The sequence below is a fragment of the Paramisgurnus dabryanus genome, chromosome 3 (assembly GCF_030506205.2).
Source record: "Paramisgurnus dabryanus chromosome 3, PD_genome_1.1, whole genome shotgun sequence".
Classification (NCBI taxonomy): domain Eukaryota; kingdom Metazoa; phylum Chordata; class Actinopteri; order Cypriniformes; family Cobitidae; genus Paramisgurnus; species Paramisgurnus dabryanus.
The window spans coordinates 48,273,424-48,293,098 of NC_133339.1; the positions used below are offsets into that span (position 1 = coordinate 48,273,424).

At 40.2% G+C, this 19,675-nt stretch overlaps 1 protein-coding gene across 1 annotated transcript; it reads left to right on the plus strand.

Moving 5' to 3' along the window:
* Positions 1–10,508: 10,508 nt before the first annotated feature.
* Positions 10,509–12,386, plus strand: rasd4 (rasd family member 4). The gene has a single exon (XM_065275409.2). The coding sequence runs from the start codon at positions 10,922–10,924 to the stop codon at positions 11,546–11,548; it is 627 nt and encodes a 208-aa protein (XP_065131481.2). The 5' UTR covers positions 10,509–10,921; the 3' UTR covers positions 11,549–12,386.
* Positions 12,387–19,675: the final 7,289 nt, after the last annotated feature.

Sequence of the window (19,675 nt, forward strand, 5' to 3'; positions counted from 1 at the left end):
TACACCCCTAGTCACAAGTAAAACGGTCCAACCCCCGTGTCTCTACGATGTTCTGATGCCGAGATATAACTGTTTGTATTTTATGTTGCTAGGGTGCTCAAAAGTGGTTGCTAGGGGCGTGGCTTAGTAAGTCTGTAAGGATCCTGAGAGACTGATTGGATGCCTGAGTAAAATGAGCCCACCCCCATGTCTCTATGACACTGTGGTGCAAAGATATCCATCCGGGCATTTTATAATGGCAGTCTATGGTATAGGTTGCTAGGGTGCCCAAAATGGTTGCTATGGTAACCTTACACCCCATTGTGGGGGACGTCCTGACAGAGTCTAGCACCCTCTTGAAATTTAGTAACCCACATGTTTCTATGAAATCCTGGCTCGGACCTATGACCCGTCAAAATTTTTGCAATGGTAAGTCTATGGGATTTTGCCCCATTGACTTTTCATTGGGGCACTTTTGGGCACCTCTTACACCCCAGGGGTACAACTTACACCCCATTGTGATCCATGTTCTTACAGAGCCTACTACCCTCTTTAAATGTTGTAACCCACATGTTTCTACAAAATCCTCGAGCGGAGCTATGACTCGTCAAAGTTGGGCGCAATGTTAAGTCAATGGGATTTTTTGGGTGGTTTTTCGCCCCCCTTTCGGAAATCCTGCACCCGATCGCTTATAAAAGTCATAGCACACCTCTCCTCAATAAGCCGGTCGATTTGAGCCCTAATTTATGGGTCTACGACAAAGCGTGCGGGACGAGTTACGCGCCGAAAAAGTGTCCAGAAAAAGAAGAATAATAATAATATCTTTGAGCAATAATAATAGTGATGCTTTGCATAAATGCAAGCACCACTAACTAGATAGGTACATTTCCTGAAGAAAATGTGAGTGGTGCTTGCCGTGGCAAATTTCGGGGGACAATTTATGATTATACTCCAAGGCAAAAGTCAAACGGTCCAACCCTCATGTCTCTATGATGTACTGATGCGGAGATATAAGGCTTTGTTTACTCTGTTGCTAGGGTACTGTATTTGGTTGCTAGGTAAAAAATTGGCATCCCATAATGATTACACTCCGAGTCACGAGTCAAACGGTCCAACCCCCATGTCTCTACGATGTTCTGATGCGGAGATATAAGGCTTTGTTTACTCTGTTGCTAGGGTACTGTATTTGGTTGCTAGGGAAAAAATAGGCATCCCATAATGATTACACTCCGAGTCACGAGTCAAACGGTCCAACCCCTGTGTCTCTACGATGTTCTGATGTGGAGATAATGAAGCTAGCATGATTAGCATGAAGCGAGCATGATTAGCATGAAGCTAGCATGATTAGCATGAAGTTAGCATGATGTTAGCATGATTACCATGAAGCTAACATGAAGCTAGCATGATTAACATTAAGCATGATTAACATTAGCATGATTACCATGAAGTTAGCATGAGGTTAGCATGAAGCTAGCATGATTACCATGAAGTTAACATGAAGCTAGCATGATTAGCATGAAGCTAGCATGAAGCTAGCATGATGCTAACATGATTAGCATGAAGTTAGCATGAAGCTAGCATGATGTTAGCATGATTTGCATGAAGCTTCCATGATGCTAGCATGATTAGCATGAAGCTAGCATGATGCTACCATGATTAGCATGAAGCTAGCATGAAGCTAGCATGATTAGCATGAAGGTAGCATGATGCTAACATGATTAGCATGAAGCTAGCATGATGTTAGCATTATTAGCATGAAGGTAGCATGATTAGCATGAAGCTAGCATGATGCTAACATGAAGTTAGCATGATTAGCATGAAGCTAACATGATTAGCATGAAGCTAGCATGATGCTAGCATGATTAGCATGAAGCTAGCATGATGTTAGCATGATTAGCATTAAGCTAGCATGATTAGCATGATGCTAACATGAAGCTAGCATGATTAGCATGAAGCTAACATGATTAGCATGAAGCTAGCATGATGCTAGCATGATTAGCATGAAGCTAGCATGATGGTAGCATGATTAGCATGAAGCTAGCATGAAGTTAGCATGAAGCTAGCATGATGATAGATGATCAGCATGAAGCTAGCATGAAGCTAGCATGATTAGCATGAAGCTATCATGATGTTAGCATTATTAACATGAAGCTAGCATGATGTTAGCATGATTAGCATGAAGCTAGCATGATGTTAGCATGATTAGCATGAAGCTAGCATGATTAGCATGATGCTAACATGAAGCTAGCATGATTAGCATGAAGCTAACATGATTAGCATGAAGCTAACATGAAGCTAGCATGATTAGCATGAAGCTAACATGATTAGCATGAAGCTAGCATGATGCTAACATGAATTAGCATGAAGCTAGCATGATGCTAACATGAATTAGCATGAAGCTAGCATGAATTAGCATGAAGCTACCATGATGCTAACATGAATTAGCATGAAGCTAACATGAATTAGCATGAAGTTAGCATGATGCTAACATGAATTAACATAAAGCTAGCATGAAGCTAACATGAATTAGCATAAAGCTAGCATGATGTTAACATGAATTAGAATTAAGCTAGCACGATGCTAACATGAATTAGCATGAAGCTAGCACGATGCTAACATGAATTAGCATGAAGCTAGCACGATGCTAACATGAATTAGCATGAAGCTAGCACGATGCTAAAATGAAGAAGCATGAAGCTAGCATAATGTTAACATGAATTAGTATGAAGCTAGCATGATGCTAACATAAATTAGCATGAAGCTAGCATGATGGTAACATAAATTAGCATGAAGCTAGCATGATGCTAACATAAATAAGCATCAAGCTAGCATGATGCTAACATTATTTAGCATGAAGTTAGCAAGATATATTATGAAATTAGCATAAAGCTAGCATGAAACTAGCATGAAGCTAGTATGACCTAGCATGAAGCTAGCATGAAGCTAACATGACCCAAACACCCAACCCCCATGTCTCTATGATGTTCGGATCCAGAAATATAAGGCTTTGTTTATTATGTTGCTAGGGTGCTCAAAAGTGGTTGCTAGGGGCGTGGCTTAATACCTAGGAAAGGATCCTGAGGGACTTATTGGATGCCTGTGTAAAATGAGTCCACCCCCATGTCTCTATGACACTGTGGTGCAAAGATATCCATCTGGGCATTTTATAATGGCAGTCTATGGGAGATGTTGCTAGGGTGCCCAAAATTGTTGCTAGGGGCGTGGCTTAATAGCTCTGGGATGATCCTGAGAGACTGATTGGATGCCCGAGTAAAATGAGCCCACCCACTTATCTCTACGACACTGTAAAGCAAAGATATTCCATCTGGAACTGCTTTATTCCCTTATATGGGCATGTTTCCTGCCCCATTTTAAGTCAATGGGAATTTTCGGGTGCCTCTTACACCCCAGGGGTACAACTTACACCCCAATGTCATGTATGTTCTTACAGAGCCTACCAACCTCTTCAAATGTTCTAACCCACATGTTTCTACAAAATCCTCGAGCGGAGCTATGACTCGTCAAAGTTGGGCGCAATGTTAAGTCAATGGGATTTTTCGGGTGGTTTTTCGCCCCCCTTTCAGAAATCCTGCACCCGATCGCCTATAAAAGTCATAGCACACCTCTCCTCAATAATCCGGTCGATTTGAGCCCTCTTTCATGGGACTATGTTAAACCGTGCGGGACGAGTTACGCGCCGAAAAAGTGTCCAGAAAAAGAATAATAATAATAATAATAACTAGATAGGTACATTTCCTGAAGAAAATGTGAAGTGGTGCTTGCCGTGGCAAATTTTGGGGGACAATATATGATTATACTCTAAGCCACAAGTAAAACGATCCAACCGCCATGTCTCTATGATGTTCTGATGCGGAGATATAAGGCTTTGTTTATTCTGTTGCTAGGGTACTGTATTTGGTTGCTAGGGAGAAAATTGGCATCCCATAATGATCATACTCCAAGCCACAAGTAAAACGGTCCAACCCCCGTGTCTCTACGATGTTCTGATGCGGAGATATAAGGCTTTGTTTATTTGGTTGCTAGGGTACTGTATTTGGTTGCTAGGGAGAAAATTGGCATCCCATAATGATCATACTCCAAGCCACAAGTAAAACGGTCCAACCCCCGTGTCTCTACGTTGTTCTGATACGGAGATATAAGGCTTTGTTTATTCCGTTGCTAGGATAATAAGTTTGGTTGCTAGGGGCGTGGCTTAATACCTCTTGGCATCCACTAATGATTACCCTCCAAGTCACGAGTCAAACGGTCCAACCCCAGCCTCTCTACGATGTTCTGATGCCGAGATATAAGGCTTTGTTTGTTCTGTTGCTAGGGTGCTCAAATTTGGTTGCTATAGGCGTGGCTTGGGAGTGGCCAATGATGTGGCCAGTTATTACTCTCCAAGTCACAAGTAAAACGGTCCAACCCCCGTGTCTCTATGATGATCTGATGCCGAGATATAACTGTTTGAATTTTATGTTGCTAGGGTGCTCAAAAGTGGTTGCTAGGGGCGTGGCTTAATACCTATGCAAAGATCCTGAGAGACTGATTGGATGCCTGAGTAAAATGAGCCCACCCCCATGTCTTTATGACACTGTGCTGCAAAGATATCCATCTGGGCATTTTATAATGGCAGTCTATGGGAGATGTTGCTAGGGTGCCCAAAATGGTTGCTAGGGGAGTGGCTTAATGGCTCTGGGATGATCCTTAGAGACTGATTGGATGCCTGAGTAAAATGAGTCCACCCACTTATCTCTACGACACTGTAAAGCAAAGATATCCCATCTGGAACGGTTTTATTCCCTTATATGGGCGTGTTCCCTGCCCCATTATAAGTCAATGGGGCACTTTTGGGCACCTCCTACACCCCAGGGGTACAACTTACACCCCAATGTGATGTATGTTCTTACAGAGTCTATCACCCTCTTCAAATGTTGTAACCCACATGTTTCTACAAAATCCTCGAGCGGAGCTATGACCCGTCAAAGTTGGGCGCAATGTTAAGTCAATGGGATTTTTTAGGTGGTTTTTCGCCCCCCTTTCGAAAATCCTGCACCCGATCGCTTATAAAAGTCATAGCACACCTCTCCTCAATAATCCGGTCGCTTTGAGCCCTCTTTCATGGGACTACGGCAAACCGTGCGGGACGAGTTAAGTGCCGAAAAAGTGTCCAGATATAAGAAGAAGAATAATAATAACCGAAAGCAATAATAATAGTGATGCCTTGCATAAATGCAAGCACCACTAATAAGTATGAGCAATAATAATAGTGATGCCTTGCATAAATGCAAGCACCACTAATAATAACTAGATAGGTACATTTCCTGAAGAAAATGTGAGTGGTGCTTGCCGTGGCATGTTTCAAGGGACAATTTATGATTATACTCCAAGCCAAAAGTCAAACGATCCAACCCCCGTGTCTCTACGATGTTCTGATGCGGAGATATAAGGCTTTGTTTACTCTGTTGCTAGGGTACTGTATATGGTTGCTAGGGAAAAAATTGGCATCCACTAGTGATTACACTTCCAGTCACGAGTCAAACGGTCCAACCCCCATGTCTCTACGATGTTCTGATGCAGAGATATAAGGCTTTGTTTACTCTGTTGCTAGGGTACTGTATTTGGTTGCTAGGGAAAAAAATGGCATCCACTAGTGATTACCCTTTGAGTCACGAGTCAAACGGTCCAAACCCCGTGTCTCTACGATGTTCTGATGCGGAGATATAAGGCTTTGTTTACTCTGTTGCTAGGGTACTGTATTTGGTTGCTAGGGGAAACAATGGCATCCACTAGTGATTACCCTCCGAGTCACGAGTCAAACGGTCCAAACCCCGTGTCTCTACGATGTTCTGATGCGGAGATATAAGGCTTTGTTTACTCTGTTGCTAGGGTACTGTATTTGGTTGCTAGGGAAAAAAATGGCATCCACTAGTGATTACCCTCCGAGTCACGAGTCAAACGGTCCAAACCCCGTGTCTCTACGATGTTCTGATGCGGAGATATAAGGCTTTGTTTACTCTGTTGCTAGGGTACTGTATTTGGTTGCTAGGGAAAAAAATGGCATCCACTAGTGATTACCCTCCGAGTCACGAGTCAAACGGTCCAACCCCCGTGTCTCTACGATGTTCTGATGCGGAGATATAAGGCTTTGTTTACTCTGTTGCTAGGGTACTGTATTTGGTTGCTAGGGAAAAAAATTGCATCCACTAGTGATTACCCTCCGAGTCATGAGTCAAACGGTCCAACCCCCGTGTCTCTACGATGTTCTGATGTGGAGATATAAGGCTTTGTTTACTCTGTTGCTAAGGTACTGTATTTGGTTGCTAGGGGCGTGGCTTGGGAGTGGCCAATGATGTGCCCAGTGATTACACTCCGAGTCACAAGTAAAACGGTCCAACCCCCGTGTCTCTACGATGATCTGATGCGGAGATATAAGGCTTTGTTTACTCTGTTGCTAGGGTACTGTATTTGGTTGCTAGGGGCGTGGCTTGGGAGTGGCCAATTATGTGCCCAGTGATTACACTCCGAGTCACAAGTAAAACGGTCCAAACCCCGTGTCTCTACGATGTTCTGATGCGGAGATATAAGGCTTTGTTTATTCGGTTGCTAGGGTGCTCAAATTTGGTTGCTAGGGGCGTGGCTTGGGAGTGGCCAATGATGTGCCCAATTGTTACACCCCTAGTCACAAGTAAAACGGTCCAACCCCCGTGTCTCTACGATGTTCTGATGCCGAGATATAACTGTTTGTATTTTATGTTGCTAGGGTGCTCAAAAGTGGTTGCTAGGGGCGTGGCTTAGTAAGTCTGTAAGGATCCTGAGAGACTGATTGGATGCCTGAGTAAAATGAGCCCACCCCCATGTCTCTATGACACTGTGGTGCAAAGATATCCATCCGGGCATTTTATAATGGCAGTCTATGGTATAGGTTGCTAGGGTGCCCAAAATGGTTGCTATGGTAACCTTACACCCCATTGTGGGGGACGTCCTGACAGAGTCTAGCACCCTCTTCAAATTTAGTAACCCACATGTTTCTATGAAATCCTGGCTCGGACCTATGACCCGTCAAAATTTTTGCAATGTAAGTCTATGGGATTTTGCCCCATTGACTTTTCATTGGGGCACTTTTGGGCACCTCTTACACCCCAGGGGTACAACTTACACCCCATTGTGATCCATGTTCTTACAGAGCCTACCACCCTCTTCAAATGTTGTAACCCACATGTTTCTACAAAATCCTCGAGCGGAGCTATGACTCGTCAAAGTTGGGCGCAATGTTAAGTCAATGGGATTTTTTGGGTGGTTTTTCGCCCCCCTTTCGGAAATCCTGCACCCGATCGCTTATAAAAGTCATAGCACACCTCTCCTCAATAAGCCGGTCGATTTGAGCCCTAATTTATGGGTCTACGACAAAGCGTGCGGGACGAGTTACGCGCCGAAAAAGTGTCCAGAAAAAGAAGAATAATAACTAGATAGGTACATTTCCTGAAGAAAATGTGAAGTGGTGCTTGCCGTGGCAAATTTCGGGGGACAATATATGATTATACTCCAAGCCAAAAGTAAAACAATTCAACCCACATGTCTCTACGATATTCTAATGCAAAGATATAAGGCTTTGTTTATTCGGTTGCTAGGGTACTGTATTTGGTTGCTAGGGAGAAAATTGGCATCCACTAGTGATTACACTCCGAGTCACAAGTCAAACGGTCCAAACCCCGTGTCTCTACGATGTTCTGATGCGGAGATATAAGGGTTTGTTTACTCTGTTGCTAGGGTACTGTATTTGGTTGCTAGGGAAAAAATGGCATCCACTAGTGATTACCCTCCGAGTCATGAGTCAAACGGTCCAACCCCCGTGTCTCTACGATGTTCTGATGCAGAGATATAAGGCTTTGTTTACTCTGTTGCTAGGGTACTGTATTTGGTTGCTAAGGAAAAAAATGGCATCCACAAGTGATTACACTCCGAGTCACTAGTCAAACAATCCAACCCCCGTGTCTCTACGATGTTCTGATGCGGAGATATAAGGCTTTGTTTACTCTGTTGCTAGGGTACTGTATTTGGTTGCTAGGGAAAAAATTGGCATCCCATAATGATTACACTCCGAGTCACGAGTCCAACGGTCCAACCCCCGTGTTTCTACGATGTTCTGATGCGGAGATATAAGGCTTTGTTTACTCTGTTGCTAGGGTACTGTATTTGGTTGCTAGGGAAAAAATAGGCATCCCATAATGATTACACTCTGAGTCACGAGTCAAACGGTCCAACCCCCGTGTCTCTACGATGTTCTGATGCCGAGATATAAGGCTTTGTTTACTCTGTTGCTAGGGTACTGTATTTGGTTGCTAGGGAAAAAATTGGCATCCCATAATGATTACACTCTGAGTCACGAGTCAAACGGTCCAACCCCTGTGTTTCTACGATGTTCTGATGCGGAGATATAAGGCTTTGTTTACTCTGTTGCTAGGGTACTGTATTTGGTTGCTAGGGAAAAAATTGGCATCCCATAATGATTACACTCCGAGTCACGAGTCAAACGGTCCAACCCCCGTGTCTCTACGATGTTCTGATGCCGAGATATAAGGCTTTGTTTACTCTGTTGCTAGGGTACTGTATTTGGTTGCTAGGGAAAAAATTGGCATCCCATAATGATTACACTGTGAGTCACTAGTCAAACAATCCAACCCCCGTGTCTCTACGATGTTCTGATGCGGAGATATAAGGCTTTGTTTACTCTGTTGCTAGGGTACTGTATTTGGTTGCTAGGGAAAAAATTGGCATCCCATAATGATTACACTCTGAGTCACGAGTCAAACGGTCCAACCCCCGTGTTTCTACGATGTTCTGATGCGGAGATATAAGGCTTTGTTTACTCTGTTGCTAGGGTACTGTATTTGGTTGCTAGGGAAAAAATTGGCATCCCATAATGATTACACTCTGAGTCACGAGTCAAACGGTCCAACTCCCGTGTCTCTACGATGTTCGGATGCCGAGATATAACTGTTTGAATTTTATGTTGCTAGGGTGCTCAAAAGTGGTTGCTAGGGGCGTGGCTTAATACCTATGTAAGGATCCTGAGAGACTGATTGGATGTCTGAGTAAAATGAGCCCACCCCCATGTCTCTATGACACTGTGGCGCAAAGATATCCATCTGGGCATTTTATAATGGCAGTCTATGGGAGATGTTGCTAGGGTGCCCAAAATTGTTGCTAGGGGCGTGGCTTAATAGCTCTGGGATGATCCTAAGAGACTGATTGGATGCCCGAGTAAAATGAGCCCACCCACTTATCTCTACGACACTGTAAAGCAAAGATATCTCATCTGGAACTGTTTTATTCCCTTATATGGGCATGTTTCCTGCCCCATTATAAGTCAATGGGAATTTTCGGGTGTCGCTTACACCCCAGGGGTACAACTTACACCCCATTGTGATCCATGTTCTTACAGAGTCTACCACCCTCTTCAAATGTTGTAACCCACATGTTTCTACAAAATCCTTGAGCGGAGCTATGACCCATCAAAGTTGGGCGTAATGTTAAGTCAATGGGATTTTTTGGGTGGTTTTTCGCCCCCCTTTCGAAAACCTTGCACCCGATCGCTTATAAAAGTCATAGCAGACGTGTCCTCAATTAGCCGGTCGTTTTGAGCACTGTTTCATTGGTCTACGACAAACCGTGCGGGACGAGTTACGCGCCGAAAAAGTGTCCAGATATAAGAATAATAAATAAATAAATAATAAGTATGAGCAATAATAATAGTGATGCCTTGCATAAATGCAAGCACCACTAATAATATCTTTGAGCAATAATAATAGTGATGCTTTGCATAAATGCAAGCACCACTAATAATAATAAGTATGCAAGATAGTAATAGTGATGCTTTGCATAAATGCAAGCACCACTAATAATAAGTTTAAGTGCAACAACAGTATGTTGGCTTTCTCAAGCCAACATAATAAGCTTATATTCCAAGCCAGGGTAGATTGATGAATCAGAAATTTAGATACGTAAATGACTAATTCATCTTGCAAGTAAAAATCTCTTTAAGTTCAAGATAAATTAGATTCCATGTGAAACCACAAAATGTTATACAAGCACTTATTTATCATTTAAGTTTTATTTTTTACATATATTCGATGATGTGATGGTAAAGACACATTTACTTGACATAGTTAAGAAAATGGCAAAAATATCATAAATTCCCTTATCTTATGGTCTCAACAAAGCTCATAACATCGCTCCTGACTTAAGGACTGATCATTTCATGTATACCAATTAGTCAAATTTGGAACCCAATTTGGCCCTTAATCTGAGAAATATATTTGCAATTGCTATTGAATTATCTCATATATAAAGCTAATGTTTCTGCATTAAAACCTGCACCTACTTTATGAGTATATTACAGGAGTCAGATCAGCAGTGAGATGAAATGTGGTTCATGCAAACGTGACACATATGTGCAAAGATGTGCAAAAATAGTGTATTCTGCTACAGAGAATCAATAAAAAATAAAACTTTTGGGATATAAAATCCAAACACCTTGTATATATACTGGAAGTGGTTAAACTGAGGTGCAAAGCCCAACTGAGAGATATGCACTCCATCACCTCTCTTGTAAGAGCTTGTGTATTTTCTGAATGATACACTGTCATTGGTCAATGGGTTAACCATTGGAGTAGCTGCTGCAACATGATTGGCTGAGGGACGAAGAGGAGATGGAGTCGCTGCAATTGAGAAATTCCATAAATAGGGCACAAGAACATACAACACACAGATGCAGCTGCGCCAGCTTGACATTCAACATTTTTATATTATCCATCAGTACAAGAGCTCCAGTATATTTAGAGGTTTGTAGGAAGCTGCAGAGGAACAACCAATCCAAAAGGTCCTCCACATAGAGTTTCTGGGTTTATACTGCAAAAACAGGCAACTGGGATTGGGAAGCATGTCTCTGGAAGTAAAGGAAAAAACAGAAGTGCGTTTGGTCTTCATGGGTGCTGCAGGTGTGGGAAAAACAGCCTTGATAAGACGATTCCTTCAAGACAGCTTTGAGCCCAAACATCGGCGTACAGTCGAAGAGCTCCACAGCAAAGAGTACGAGGTGGCTGGAGTCAAAGTGACCATTCACATTATGGACACGAGCGGCAGCTATTCCTTCCCAGCCATGCGTAAGCTCTCCATCCAAAACGGAGAGGCTTTCGCCTTGGTCTACTCAGTGGACGACCCTGAATCGCTGGAAACTGTCAAGAGCCTGCGTGAGGAAATCCTGGAGGTCAAGGAGGACAAGCTCACACCCATCGTGGTGGTGGGCAACAAGAACGACCGTGTGCAGGAACGAAGGGTGTCTGCAGATGAAGTCCTGGCCACGGTGGAGCTGGACTGGCACAACTGCTTTCTGGAGGCCTCGGCCAAAGAAAATGAAAACGTGATGGAGGTTTTCAAAGAGCTGCTTCAGCAAGCCAACCTCCCGAGCCGCCTGAGCCCAGCACTGCGCCGCCGCAGAGAGACCTTTCCCAAGGAGGTAGGTGTACGACCTCCTATGAACAAGACCAACAGCTGCTCAGTCTCCTAAAATTGGTGAGAAACAGCCAGCAGAGGATAGCTCGAGTCAAGTCACGTCTCAACGGACAAAAGACGATGAGGATGGATCTTTGAAGCCGCAGAACGATGTTGTTACGTAGCAACTGCTTATTATCCCGCTTTGAAATCAGTATCATCTTTGTCTCCGGAGACAAACAGACTGATTACTGACAAAAGGGAAAATGATTGAGAGACACTTGAGTTTTTGATGTGGAAAGAATCTGTTGAATGTTTTGAGCTCCAAAAGTTCAGTTTTGTGATCTGTGTAAAGAGCTTTGGCAATATTTAATCATGTGTGTGTATCTTAACATCCTATCGTGGCACTTGAATATTGTAAAACTTAAGCATTAATGTTTATACAGAATGAAGACAAAGATAAAAAAAATTATAACTATATGACACATTCATTGCTTTACAAATCACTCCAAGTGTTATAGCGATTGTGTTCATTGTTTACTTGTGATCATATGCATCTGTGATTGCAACTGTTCACTATGCCAAAAAATATAATGTGTTGCACTGATTTGTTTGTTTTTTTCTACACTCTTAGAAAGGATGTGTTAATTTTGTACACATCATTGTGTGGTAAGCTTTTAACATATTATGTGTCATTTTGTGTTGATTTTGTGTTAAAATATAACACATGTTGTATTAAAAGTAACACAAAATGTGTTGTTTCAATAATAAAACAGAGATGGGTGAATTTTTAACACATTCGTTCTAAGAGTGTACCTTGATCAACAACAATAAACAACAAATGGAACATCAAAGGCATTCTGACAGCAATTATGTTAAATGATTTGGCAATTCGTCTTTCATAAATAAAGCATTGACTCACACAAAAAAGGTGATTTATGATTCTTTTTGTAGATTTGACTTGCATTTTATCAAATTATACACACACCCACTTATATTTATTATTCATTATTATCACAGAATGGATCAAAACTATAAAATAACTGGAAATAAATCGCAAAAAAAAACATATTCCTTTCAAACGCTATAGGCCCTTATTAACAAAATAGACAATACAGGGCCTGTTGCATAAAGCACCTTGGCCCGGTTGCATAAAGCACCTTAAGTTTAATTGTCAGTTTTGTACAACATATTGAAATGTGTCATGACTGGGTACAGGAAGCAGGACACAATTGCGGAGTTCACGAGACAAGGTAACATTTACTAATAAACGTAAAACAACGGGTAGGTAAGTAACACAGGAACAACATGGAAGTAATGACAATAATCCGGCAGTGAGTATTACACAAACAGAGGTATAAATACACACAGACTAGATGAAAAACAGGTGGGATGAATCAGGTAATTAATCAATGAATGTCATGTGACGACTATCGGAACAGAAACAAAACAAAACATGACACAGACTAACCGTGACAGAAATGTTGTATCTTTCGGGTACAGTATTATACCCTACGGAACTACTATGTACCTAAAAAAACAATTTTAACCCAGTGAAAATTGTAACTTTATCTTTAAATTTACACAATAGATCCTTACAGTAATGTACCCAAAAGGTACAATCTCATATTATGTTTTGTATACCTGTAAAGGTACAAAACAGAACCTTAGGGTACCACCCCAGAGACAGTATTTTACCTTTTTGTACATTTTTTTCTGACAGTCAGACTTTGCATGTGCATCTAGATCAGACAGTATTTTAAGACACTTTTGTTATGCATACGTTTAAAAACCAAAGAGATTTATGCTTAGAGATTAGACAAATTTGTAAGTTTACATTACAGGAGCTGTCATACATCGCCCCCTTGTGGTGAGTGAACTCAAACCTAAAGCTTTTTGCGTTATAAATTCAGTGCATTACACCCTGACTGTAGTAAAGAACAATAAAGCAAAGGGAAATGTGTTTGATTGTATAACAAAAGCATAGGGCCTAACGGGATGTAAACTAGTTCCTAAAACATTCATTACGTTCACAGGCCCTTAGTGTGTAAATGTAACAGATAGACAGTGAGTAAACATTCACAGAGCAGTTGTAAAAAGTAATTACTGATTTAACTTATAGATCCTCATTTAGTAGCAAGATCCCCACCAGATGTTTCCTGTAGCTGCAAGCTGCTTATACCATTTGTACATTGTTAAGGATAAATAACTGACATATGCTTTAGTTCAGCATTATTTCTGGGTTGCATGGATTGTACAGACATCTCCAGGTTGAGCATAGCAATTAAAATGGGTCAAAGGTCAGGAGGGCCTTTTTTAGAAGATCTTTTAGGTACTTTAATGTCTCATATACTGAGTTTTACTTTAATTAAATTGAATGCGGTGTCTATTCTAGCCAGTGTCCATACTTTGATTTGTTATTATGTTATGAATTATGAGACATATTCCTCATATTCTACATTTACTACAGACAGTCTGAAGTTTAAACCATTGAAACAATAAGACAGACAAAACGAGAGTTTTGCTAATGTTGAGCAACTCTTTATGAGATTAAACTCCTTCCTGTATGTGATGCAGTTTCCTAAAATGTGCACCTGCTGAAACAGTTGACTCTTTATACACATACACGCGCTTGAATTATTTCCCCTTTCGTACGAAGAGCAGAAACAAGGTGTATTGTTTCCTGAGGCCACAAGTGGGAAGTGATCTGCCCGTCTAGTTCCTCGTTGAGTCTGGTTTAAACCCACAGCTGTCTGTTCATCAGACCTTACTGAGATGAAAGTCGTCCACAGTTGACTGCTGGTCTCTCATCAGATCTTTTTATTGGTTTAGAAGATAACAGAAGACATTCTTGTTACAAGTGAGAGCAATTGGAGGTACGTTTTTAAAACACCCGAAGGCTTCTAAACTCTTCTGTTGTGTGTTTTGTTCAGGCCCCTTGACTTGGTCTAAGCTCCTCAGTGTCATCTGACTAAACCTGAGGAGTTTAGAGCAAGTAAATGGTCCTGTACTTACTCAAACCCTGATACCCAAGACCACCGATGACATCGCTGATCCTGGAGATAAGTATTATGAATATTTACTGATACGTTCCTTTTTAATACATGATTAATCTCCTTGTCATCGAGTTCCTGACCTGAGACCGACAGACCCGGCTTCGGTTCACCTGATGCTCATCCTTATGCCACCCAATGACGACCACAGCCGTAGCCTGAAGAGATGAGGATAATATGGGATGGATTCCTCATCATCTATGTGCCTTGCTGTCTGTTTTTGCATAATGTCACAGCTTAGTTTCTACAGCTGTATTCATCCTCTTTCTAATTGCGGCAATATTGTGTTAATGTGCAATTGCTTAAAATGGTGTCATTGTAATATAGTTGTCAGCAATTCAGTAATTTTTCTATGCAGAAATCACAATTCAAGAGGAAATTGTTTTTAGTAATATTAGTAGTATGGCTAATGTGTCTTGTGAAAAGAAGGGTAACATTTTACAATACGGTTGTATTTGTTGCAATTATTTGGGCCATACCAGCAAATCCCAGGAAAAGTAACTCTAAAATACATGTTATTAAGCAAAGTGTCCTGCAAAACCTAATTTAAACTATAAATAATTTAAAACATTAATAAAGAACTACATAGAACCCTGAAAATATTTCTATCTCTATATTTTTTACCTTTACGTATTAAAGTAAAGCATTCAGATATATTTATTTTTTTGCATTTTTGTGTGGGTCCATATCCCATTTTTGTTCTAAATGTTTTTTTTACCATTAAATTCATAATATTTTAGATAAGATGCACATTTTAGTCATGTCCCCAGGATTTCACTCAGTCCTGTAACTCAACATGTTACCCCCTCTGAAAATCTAGGAATATTCCACAAGCCACATTTTCAAGAGGGAGATCCTCTAGATCTTCCGAAGGCCATGTGAAGATCAAAAGTTATTTTTCTCATTTTCTTTTCTGTATATTTTTATATATCTTAACGTTCAGTCCTGTCACCTATATAATTTCTTTGATGTTATCTGTTTATTTTAAAATACATATTTTTGTTAAATCATTAGAATTTGCTCAGTGTCTTCTTGCTATATTCAGTGCAGATATATTTCATGTATTTTACTAATCTATGCTAAACACTCAGTCCTGTTACCAATATGTCTGCATCCTCCATTAAGAAAACATGTTTAAAATTAACTAGTTACATGAGTGTTAATAGATTTAGTGATAAAAATAACTTTAAGTTGGATGAGTTACAACATTCAAATGGCACAAATTCAATGGAATGTCTAGCAAACCAACTAACAGTAAGCATCTACAGCATTTATTAATCAAAGTTTATGTTAATATCAGCTTTTATTAATACATTTATTTAAATCCAACCTTGTAATTGTTAACATTAGTTAAAGCACAAAGAACAAACATAAACAATATTAACCCATTTAATCCCAAATTTTTACCAAAGATGAAATATATGAATTTGATTGTTTTACTTACAAACAATGTCAATAATTTAAAAAAATATTTGAAAAGACCATGAAAAAATTTGTTTTATCTCTGGTCACAATTGTGACCGGTGGTAGAACACAGGAAGTCTAAGTCTATGGTGTATATAAATACATAAATAAATACACCACAGCATTTTTATCAGTAAGGGGATTTCTAAGTGGGCTATTGACACAAAATTTTCACCAGATGTAGCCACCAAGCCAAATATTGAATTCATACAAAGAAATCAGAACATTTAAGTATACAAGTTGAGTCATAATAAATAAATAAAGTGAAATGACACAGGGAATAAGTATTGAACACATAAAAGCAGTAAAAGCAAAGAACTCTCTCAAGATCATTGTAATTATATCGTTGAAAAAGCATTTTGATGGGAATGGTTATAGGAGCATTTCCAGATTACTGAATGTGTGAGCACTGTTCGGGCCATTATCCGGAAATGGAAAGAGCATCACTTCACCATAAACCGGCCACAATCAGGTGCTCCACATAAGATCCCTGTCCAAGGAGTCCAAAGAATAATCAGGAGAGTTCTTCAAGAGCCAAGAATCATTCGGGCAGAACTTCAGGAATACCTTGCATCAGCAGACACTGTTGTTTCAAAGAAAACTATAAGCAATGCACTGAACCACCATGGCATCTATGCACGCTCACCATGCAAGACTCCATTGAACAAAAAGCATGTTGAGGCTCGATTAAAGTTTGCGAAAGAGCATTTGGAAAAGCCTGTGGATTATTGGGACTATAATTTCGGTTTTAATTTTGGTCACTGCAAGCAGGTTCAGGGATGTTTTCTGCCAATGGTGGTATGGTAGCAGTAGTATCATCTGAAGAGGGCATTTTTTTTTTTGGAAAGATTTCTTGTTTGAATTGTGAGTTTTGGTTGGTCCTCACATTCAGGTTCAGTTTCCTCAAAATTATCAGATCCAATCAGTTCTGCAGTAGAATTTAAAATTCTTGATGGTGTGTGAGCTGAGTCACCAGTAAAATCCATGTCAAATGCATCGCTATCACAGTCACTTTCTATTGCATCTTTCTCTATCCTAGGGACCACTGCTATGTTACAAATTGTAGGCTCTGGATCATCAGTGTTGTAAGGGGAAAAATAACATATATATCCATCGGTTTGGCCCAACGACAGTAACCAAACGTCATGGCAGAAGGATCGTCACGCGTTCTGTCTTTTCCGGCACTTACCAATGACGTTTTAACGTTAAGCAACTTCATATCTGACTCCAAAAAGATATAAACAGTGCTGTACGTAATTTTGAATCTAATTGATGTAATTTTGGAATTTGGATAAACATTTTATCATTCTATTTACTCATGTTTACATTGAACTCACTCATACGATTACCAATGTCATATCAGCCCACACCGGCCGTTGTGCGGATTCTGAAACATAAACTCAACCACACCAGAGGTCCTGACTTATATAGCCCTCGTATAGTAATCACAAATATACACAACTTAGTAAGGGTTAAATATATGCAAGGATAAATTGTGGTCACAATTGTGATCAGTGGGATTAAATGGGTTAAATGTAGTTCTAAACGTAGGTTCAGGAGGAGCCTAAACATTCAGGCCTGTCAATCATTATCATAATGGGCGTATAGGCAGCCTTCATGCCTATCCATCCAGCTGCAATTTTTTTCCGGCATCCCTCCTACTCCCCATCTCCTCCTTCACTCTCTCTTTCTTCCTCTTTGCAGTTCGGTTGCAGGGGATTGAACTTGGGGCTCGAGCCCCAGCCTCAGGTTCGCTCTCTCTGAAGGTTCAGAGCTCAGTTACAGAGCTCCCTTCAAAGACAGCAAGCCAAGTTCGTTTACCTGAATGCGCAGCCGAACTAGTGAAATAACAATAAAGGGATCGTTCACCCAAATATGAAAATTCTGTCATCATTTACTCACTCTCATGTTGTTTCAAACCTGTATAAATGTCTCTGTTTTGATAAACACGAAGGAAGATATTTTGAGGAATGTTTGTAACCAGTGGCAGCTCGTGACTCCTCATCCGAGGGGCGCGAATTCAAAATAAGTGTTCGGAGTATCATGTGTGTGGTTCCCTTTTCCATAATATGTGTCCTGCGTGTTTAGAGATCATGTGTGCATCACGTGTTTTGTCAAAATAAGTGCCTGCTGCACACGCATCAAAACCGTTTATGATAAAAGAGACGCTCATGTTCCAAAAGACACTCCCTTAACATTAAACTCTGCTTACGCATGAGATTATGGGAGTATCTGGCAAACGCGAGCGTCTCTTTTATCATAAACCCTTTGACGCGTCTGCAGCAGGCACTTATTTTGGCAGGACACGTGATGCACATACGATCTCTCAAAACCCAGAACACATATTTTGAAATTACGTACCACCTACATGACGGGCTACATACATGTTGTGACGAACTTCGCATCGTGCGCCCTCAGAAAAAGAAGTCACCAGCCACCACTGTTTGTAACCAAAAGCAATTATGAGCTCCATTTACCTCCATAGTAAAAATAGTATGGAAGTGAATGGGGCTCATGTTCAGTTTTTAAATATGGTTTAAATGAATTAAAAACTATTTTACCCTGAAGTTTACCTATTAAAATATTATTATTAGACAAATAAAATGAATTTTTATATTTCTATTTCATTAATAGCTCAGACAAAATCAAAACTGTCACAGGTCTGGGGCAAAATAGCGCTATGAATAACAATGTTTTCACAGTAAATACATTTAATGTACATTTTATGAAGGTTTTGGCAATTATATCATGTTTTCTATATATTTAATAATTGTTCTGTTTTTTCCTCATTTCTATACTTTTTCTACTTCCTCTTCTAATATGTATTTCCTATTAGTTATTTTTTTGATGAAAGCCTCATGGTGACTTTTTTAGATAATGAATGGCTCGCATACATCAGTTAAACCATGTAAACATGTCAAATGTAACCTTGCATGAGGAACAACATCATCACGGTTCATTTTAAAGGAAAGATGAAGATTCACTACTAAATGTGGATTTGTCAAAACTGCATTTAAACACAAAATACTCGTTCGCATAGCTTTAGTGCATATTACAGTTTACATGCAAGTTTTATGTTCTGATGAAAGAATGTCACACTATATATTCGAAATATGTATCCTTAATATTTAGTTATTGTTTAATAAAAGCATTAAGACACTCAAAGCTATCCTATATTGTACATGCAGCCTGAGGCAAATCATGATTAGCATCTTTTAACCATTACATTATTCACAATATGTGACCCAGTCTGTGAAAACCCAGCTAAAGTAATTTTTTGCGATTTACTGTTTTCTACTTAAAGGTGCAGTGTGTACATTTTTGCGGCATCTAGTGGTGAGGTTGCGCATTGCAACCAACGACTCAGTCCACTGCTCACCCCTTGCTTTTGAAACGCATAGAGGAGCTACGTTAGCCGCCACTGGACAAACATGTCATCGTCGGAGACAACTTAGTAAAAAAAGTTTGTCCGTTAAGGTCTTCTGTAGAAACATGGCGGCACAAAATGGCGACTTCCATGTAAGAAGACCCTCGGTGTATATAGATAAAAACTTCTCATTCTAAGGTAATAAAAACATAACGGTGCATTATGAAAGGTCTTTATACACCCCTAATCATATAGTTTTGTATAATATTTTGCATTTATGTCAAGAGATCCTTCCAAAAATTACACACTACACCTTTAA

Coding starts and splice junctions, on each gene's coding strand:
- rasd4 (XM_065275409.2), top strand. CDS start 10,922: ATGTCTCTGGAAGTAAAGGAAAAAACAGAAGTGCGTTTGGTCTTCATG.